Consider the following 8,037-nt stretch of genomic DNA (forward strand, 5'->3'; position numbering starts at 1 on the left):
TTGTTGCTTGTTCTGGTTGTTACATCTTTGATTTCTGAACATTGGGTGGCTTCAGATACACATTGCATCTAGATTAGTGTGTTCCTATGGATGACAATATTAAGCAAAAATAGAGTTGCCACGTGGTCGTAAATGTGGCCATATGGTCCAGGAATTCCAAGCATTATTGCTGATACTGATCCCAGGCCTCCTTAAGGAAGGCTCAGAGGTCTCAATGGTCTTCTGCTGTGTCAGGTTTACTCCTTGACTGGTTATCAATGGATCCTCAAAGAGCTCCCAGAATGAGAAAGGGGAAGGGGAGGCCATCTTGGTAATATTTATCTGTGACAAATAATCCACACAGACAGGAGGGTAAAAGTGCAAGAAGGTCGAATGCAGTCAGTCCTTTGTCAGCCTACCACCAGCTCCAAAAAAACCAGAGCCAGCTAGTAAAGTGCTCCCAAACTATTTATTAGGCTTTCAACAGCGCCCCCACCTGGAAGGTCGTAGGTGGGACGACAGGCAGAGATAATCTTATGGAAATGTTTTCATATATCTTCATATGTCTTCAGTGTGCCTTTGTTCATATAATGTCACTTTATGGGGCCCGCACTACTTTTGTTCACATTTCTGTTTTAGCACACCAATGAATCTCCTCTGCTTCAAACGGTGCCTGGATGTAAAGGGAAATCTTTGTTGAGTAGATGAACTGCCACCTCCAGATTTCTATTTTGTGTGTGTGTGTGTGTGTGTGTGTGTGTGTGGTTTTTGGGTCACACCTGGCAGTGCTCAGGGGTTATTCCTGGCTCCATGCTCAGAAATTGCTCCTGGCAGGCACGGGAGACCATATGGGATGCCGGGATTTGAACCAATGACCTTCTGCATAAAAGGCAAACGCCTTACCTCCATGCTATCTCTCCAGCCCCCACCTCCAGATTTCTACCACTGCACATTCAGTCCAAGAAACTGGAAATCTATCCAAGAAAATGGATAGATTTATTATGGGATTTCATTTGTTGTCTTTGTAAGAGAAAGTTTGTTTATCTTGGTTCCTTTGATTAATCCTCCACTGCAGGGCTGGAGAGATAACTCAATGGACTGAGCACATGCTTTGCATTTTAAAGACCCAGGTTCAATCTCTGGTGCCATATGGTTCCTGAATACCTCTGTGAGCAATACCCAGGCCCAGAGTTAGGAGTAGCCCCTGAGCATCATCTAGTATAGAGAAATAGTAATAATAGCCTTCCACTCCAAGAATTATAACAGCAGTTAAAAATCGTTAAGCCAGGGGCCAGAACAGTGGCACAGCAGTAGGGCGTTTGCCTTGCATGCAGCTGACCTAGGACAGACTGCAGTTTGATCCCCTGGCTTCCCATATGGTCCCCCAAGCCAGGACCAATTTCTGAGCACATAGCTAGGAGTAACCCCTGAGCATCACCGGGTGTGACCCAAAAACAAACAAAAAAAAAATTGTTAAGCCAGGGGCTGGAATGATAGCACAGTGGGTGGAATGTTTACCTTGCATACAGTTAGCCTGGGTTTGATCCCTGGCATCTCATAGGGTCCCCCAAGCCTACCAGGAGTAATTTTTGAGTGTAGATCCAGGAGTAAACCCCTGAACACCACTGGGTGTGCCCTCCCTAAAGAATTTGTTAAGCCAGGGCCTGGATAGTACAGTGAGTTCGGCACTTGCCTTGCATATAGCCGAACTGAGCTCAATTTCTGTCACTACATGATACTCTGAGCACTGCTAGGAATAAACTGTGAGCAGAGAACCAGGAATAGGCCTTGAGTGACACCAAATGTGGCCCCAAAACAAAACAGAACAAATTGTTAAGCCAGTATTAGCTGGAGTTTTAAGAAAGCAAGAAGAAAACTGATAAGTGAAAAATATTTCTGTATTCATCTATGATAAAGATTTTAGAACTTAGTGAGAAACATTAAAATTTTTTTGTTTTTGTTTTTGTTTTTTTTGGGGGGGGCACACCTGGCGGTGCTCAGGGGTTACTCCTGGCTGTTTGCTCAGAAATAGCTCCTGGCAGGCACGGGGGACCATATGGGACACTGGGATTCGAACCAACCGCTTTGGTCCTGGATCGGCTGCTTGCAAGGCAAATGCCACTGTGCTATCTCTCCGGGCCCAACATTAAATTCTTAAGTATTTGAGACTGGGGCCGGAGAGATAGCATGGAGGTAAGGTATTTATTTACCTTGCATGCAGAAGGTCCGTGGTTTGAATCCTGGCATCCCATATGGTCCCCCGAGCCAGCCAGAAGGAGCGATTTCTGAGCATAGAGCCAGGAGTAACCCCTGAGTGCTGCTGGGTGTGACCCAAACCCCCCAACCCCCCCAAAAAAAGTATTTGGGACTATTAGAAACAAGGAAACAGAATCAACCTCCTCCCAGGAATAGCTACTATTCACTACATCATGTATTTTCTTCCAGTATTTCTGCTATGTATATAATTTCACTCACAAATTAGGATCTTGTTGTATATATTGTTTTACAGCATATATTTTATACAAATTGTAAACATTTTTCAAGCCATTTTCTTCAATTATCAGATTCTTTAACGAAGTCTCTAAGTCCATTATAAAAGTAAACTTTGGGGCCGGGAAGGTGGCGCTAGAGGTAAGGTGTCTGCCTTGGAAGCACTAGCGTAGGATGGACCGTGATTTGATCCCCCAGCATCCCATATGGTCCCCCCAAGCCAGGGGCGATTTATAAGCACATAGCCAGGAGTAACCCCTGAGTGTCAAACAGGTGTGGCCCAAAACCCAAAAATAAAATAAATAAATAAATAAAATAAAGTAAACTTTATTTTAAATTTAAGTTGTTTGTAATCTTTTATTATTATTTGAGCATACAGTTACTATCTCTGAACAGCATTTTTGTTTTGTTTTGTTTTGTTGTTGTTGTTGTTTGGGTCACACCTGGTGGCACTCAAGGGCTACTCCTGGCTCTGCACTCAGAAATCGCTCCTGGCAGGCTAGGGGGACCATATGGGATGTCGGGACTCGAACCACCGTCCGTCCTGGAATGCCTGTGTGTAAGGAAAAAGCCCTACCACTGTGCTATCTCTTCGGCCTGCAAATTTGTTTCTGAGTCATATCCTGCAATACTCAGGGGTTACTTCTGGCTGTGCTTTCAGAAATTACTCCTAGCTTGCATAGAGGACCAAATGGATGTCAAGGATCGAACTTGAGTTAGTCACATGCAAGGCAAATGCCTTCCCTGCTGTGCAATTGCTCTGGTTCCTGAATACCAACACTCTTATCAGAGTATTTGAAGTAAACTCCATAAAGTGGGTTTTGGAACCAAAGATCATTTATATTTCCAGATGTATTTTTCTCACTTGTATCTATTCTGAGCTCTGCTTTCATTGTCTTTTATTCTACTGGAATGCTTAACTTTTTGTTATTGGGGCAAGAGAGAGTACAGAGGTTAAGACACTAATTTTACGTGTGGCAGCATTTACAATAGTTCAAATCCCAGCATTGCCTGTGATACCCTGAGCATTGCCATATGTGAAGAAAAAGGGGTGGAGTTTCTTTTATGATTTTATAAGAGCTCATAAATACTATGTCTATATTTGTTTTATAATAAACTTATTTATATAAGATGATAACATGATAAAAGGGATAAATGTTTTAACAATGATAATCTTAAAATGGTGACCATAAATTAAGTGAAAAATGGTTTCAGGGGTCTCAAACTCGCAGCCCGCTGGCCATTTGCAGCCCTCCGTAAAACATTTTGTGGCCCTTCCCTAGAGGAATCTTTTTTTGTTTTGTTTTGTTTTAGTTGTTTGGGTCACACACCCCCAATGGTCAAGGCTTACTACTGACTTTGCACTCAAGGATCACCCCGACTTTGTCTCCTGTGGCCCGCAGGTAAATTGAGTTTGAGACCCCTGGTTTAGATTATAACTTATGCCTCTAAGTCCTATTCTTTGTTCAGTGGAAAGTATAAATTCTACTGTTTAAATATTTTTGTTTTTTTGGTTTTAGGGCCACACCCATTTGATGCTCAGGGGTTACTCCTGGCTATGCGCTCAGAAATCGCCCCTAGCTTGGGGGGACTATATGGGACGCGGGGGGATCCAACCGCGGTTCGTCCTACGCTAGTGCTTGCAAGGCAGACACCTTACCTATAGCACCACCTTCCCGGCCCCATGTTAAATATTTTTTTCTTCCACCCCCGTGTTAAATATTTTTAATTTAATTATTTTATCGAGGTGCTAGAGATCCAACCCTCACACCTATATGGCAAGTGATCCTTCCTGAACTCTATCCCCAGTCCTGAAATCTACCTTCTCATTCTAAAATCTAGCTAAGAGGCTTGAGGGGATTGTACAGCAGGTTGGTCTCTTGCATTGTGCAGCAGCTACCCTAAGTTTGATCCCTAGCATCCCATATGGTCCCCCGAGCAACACCAGAAGTAATCTCAGAGTGCAGAGCCAGCGTAAGTGCTGAGCCAGGTGTGGCCTCAAAACATTAGCAAACAAATAAAATACCAATAAACACTAACAATGAGTCTAAGCTCTGCCTAAAGACAAAATAGTATTGATACCTAGAAAAACACTAGCAGTATTCTCTGAAAAAAAAAGTTACACAGAAGAAATTACTTTTGTCTTTCTTAGTGCAACGAAAAGCAAAAGAACAGGAAGAACTTGCTTTGGAGCAGGAACGCATAAATGAAGGTCTTCAAGTACTCAATCGTGAAGAAAGGGAGAATTTTTCAAGGTATAAGTTTATTATTGATTCCTATGTTATAAAGGACAGACTTTGACATAAAGAGTATGTTATGCCATAATTTGTGCATTATTATGTATCATTAATCTGTGCATTAATCTGTGCATTAATCTGTATCATTATTACTGTTGTCCTAAAACTTCAAAGCAGCTTGCAAAATTTCTTGTAAAAATAAGCACCAAGGGGTCAGAGAGATAGCATGGAGGTAGGGCATTTGCCTCACATGCAGAAGGACAATGGTTCAAATTCCGGAATCTCATATGGTTCCCCAAGCCTGCCAGGAGTGATTTCTTTTTTTTTTTTTTTTTTTTTTTGGTTTTTGGGTCACACCCGGCGGTGCTCAGGGATTACTCCTGGCTGTCTGCTCAGAAATAGCTCCTGGCAGGCACAGGGGACCATATGGGACACCGGGATTCGAACCAACCACCTTTGGTCCTGGATTGGCTGCTTGCAAGGCAAACACTGCTGTGCTATCTCTCCGGGCCCCAGGAGTGATTTCTGAGCATAGAGCCAGGAGCAACTCCTGAGCGCTGCAGGGTGTGGCCCCAAAACAAAAACAAAACAACAACAACAAAAAGCACCAAGCCTGTTAGTAAGATGAAATACTACTGTTGCTGGAGAGAGAGCTCAATGGGTTGGGTGAAGGTTTTGCATGAAGAGACCCATGTTTGTTTGATCCTTGGTTGCATATGGCTCGTTGAGCACTACCAGGAGTTCCCATCCTAAGCATGGACCTGGGTTTAGACACTGAGCACCGTCAGATGTGGTTCCAAATCAAAGAAAACAAAATGGAAATTTTATTGTCAGAGGTACTGATGATAAGCATTACATTTAACTGGATGAATGTTCGGAAAAATATCAAAAACAGGGGCCGGGCGGTGGCGCTAGAGATAAGGTGCCTGCCTTGCCTGCACTAGCCTTGGATGGACCACGGTTCGATCCCCCGGCGTCCCATATGGTCCCCCAAGCCAGGAGTGACTTCTGAGTGCATTGCCAGGAGTAACCCCTGAGCGTCACCGGGTATGGCCCAAAAACCAAAAACCAAAAAAAAAAAAAAAAAAAAAAGAAAGAAAAGAAAAAATATCAAAAACAATTTTTTAATTCAGCACCAATCAGACCAAATCTAATGAAATAAGATCTGGCCTCTTACTGACATGAAATAAATATGGAAATATAGTATGACCTAATTAGTTTAATGAGCAGAAAGGCTAGAGCTCAGACTTAACTATTCAATCACCAGCAGAGCCTGCACGGATCATAGCCCTTAGGGCAAGGGCAGAACAGAAAATAGGTAGATCAGCCTGTTTTTATTTTCACAGAGAGATGGGCCAGGCCTTCCACAGATGGGATGAAGACAAGTCAAAGGTTATCCCCTCTTGACAGTGACTCTGAATACATAGGGCAGAGCACGGTCTCACTATAATCAGTATTAGCAGCGCTCAGGGGTTTACTCCTGTCTTTACACTCAGATATCGCTCCTGGCAGGCTCGGGGGACCATATGGGGTGCCGGGATTCGAACCACCATCCTTCTGCATGCAAGGCAAACGCATTACCTCCATGCTATCTCTCCGGCTCTCAATATTAGTTTTTAAAATTATCTGAATTACTATTATATAACAAACACATAATTGAAATGTTCATCTACCTCTTACCCCCACTAACCCTGATTTTAATGGGAATTTTAATTGGACTTCACCGACTAAATAGTGATTACAATACCCTAACTCAATACAAATGTCACTTTTATAATTTTATGCTTTGTCACTTCCAATATTTCAGACACTGCCGTCTCGCCCAAGAGTATAGGAAGCAACTTCAGATGCAGATAAGCTACCAACAGCAAGCCCAGGAAGCCAAGAAGGAAGAGGAGCGCAGAGAGTTTGAAGCAGGGTTGGCAGAACAGAAGATGTTCGAGGACAAGGTGAAGGAGCTGCTATGTATCCAAAAGCTGCCCAAAGCCATTCACCCCATGCGGCGGGGAGCACCCTGCTGACCAACCTCGCTAGCTCTGTAAACACCAGCGTGTTACTCAGTCTGTTCTTTTTAATCATTACGCTTGTATGTGTGAGTTTTTTCGGCAGGGGAGTGGAAGGTGAGACACAGCCATCAGTACTCAGGGACTATTTCTGGCTCTATGCTCATAAAAGACTCCAGCAATGATCAATGATCAATGGTATGCAATGCCAGGGAACAAACCAGAGTCAGCTGAAGTGACTACATGAAAGGTAGCTTCCTTATTTTCTTTCTTTTCTGTCCTTAGGATGGGAGTGGAGGGATAAGGGACACTATACCTGGCAGTGCTCAGGGCTTACTTCTGACTATATTCAAGCTCATTCCTGGCTGGCTCTGGGGACTATATGGGATGCCAGAGATTGAATCCAGGAGGGCCACATGCAAGTCACATGCTCTACCCGCCATACTCCCTCTCTGACCCCTTATTTTCTGTATTGTATATCTTCTTATATATTATTTTGTTTGAGCTATTTGGGCCAGATCCAGCAGTGCTCAAGGTTCATTCCAGGAATATTTGTTCAGGAGTGATCTCTGGCAGCACTTGGGGGAAAACGTGTGGGATTTGATCCAGGCTTAGTGGGTCATAAGGCAATACTCTTCTGTATCTCCAGCCCTATGTGTTCTTTCTCATTCATTCTTCCTTCTTTTTTAGGGCAGAGTCATGCTTTATTTCCTCTTTCCCTTTACCCACCACTAAGCTTATTCATGGTGTGTATTCTCCATTCCCAGTCTCTCTTTTTTTTTTTTATTCTTAGTCTCATTAACACTTAAAACATGCAGACATAATTTTGGTATGTTTGTTTGTTTTTTTGCTTTGTTATTTTGTTTTGGAGTCACAGCATCAGTACTCAGGGGTTCCTCCTGGCTCTGCATTCAGAAATCACCCCTGGCAGGCTCGGGGGACCATATGGGATGCCAGAATTTGAACCACCATTCATCTGCGTGCAATTCAAACACCCTACCACTGTGCTATCTCTCCAACCCCAGTATGTTTGTTTTTTAATGACTGAAACAAAACCCACTGCTTTTGGAAGAACCATTTGGACTTGTCAGTTTATCTCTCTGCCAACTTGACCTTAGCTTCTTGCCAGGCTTTGCATTTCGGAGTGGGGGTCTTTGAAGACATCTTTGTGGATGACAGTTTTATCCCGGAGATATCCACAGAGCACCTCTTAGGCAGAGGACTACACAGACACTTCAACAAAAGGTTTGATTTTTAACCTTTTGGCAATTTTCTTCTTGTTCATGGTGACTGTCACTTTGTGAGGACACCGGTCAGGTCCAGCCTCC

At 43.3% G+C, this 8,037-nt stretch overlaps 1 protein-coding gene across 1 annotated transcript in view; it reads left to right on the forward strand.

Annotated features, from left to right (window-relative positions):
- The window catches only part of CFAP53 (cilia and flagella associated protein 53), a 34,125-nt gene extending 27,398 nt beyond the window's left edge, over positions 1–6,727 (forward strand). The window contains exons 7-8 of the mRNA XM_049781679.1: positions 4,622–4,724; positions 6,514–6,727. Coding sequence (XP_049637636.1) covers positions 4,622–4,724; positions 6,514–6,727 — 317 coding nt within the window. The remainder of the gene's footprint in view (positions 1–4,621; positions 4,725–6,513) is intronic.
- Positions 6,728–8,037: the final 1,310 nt, after the last annotated feature.

Source organism: Suncus etruscus, chromosome 10 (genome assembly GCF_024139225.1).
Source record: "Suncus etruscus isolate mSunEtr1 chromosome 10, mSunEtr1.pri.cur, whole genome shotgun sequence".
Taxonomy (NCBI): domain Eukaryota; kingdom Metazoa; phylum Chordata; class Mammalia; order Eulipotyphla; family Soricidae; genus Suncus; species Suncus etruscus.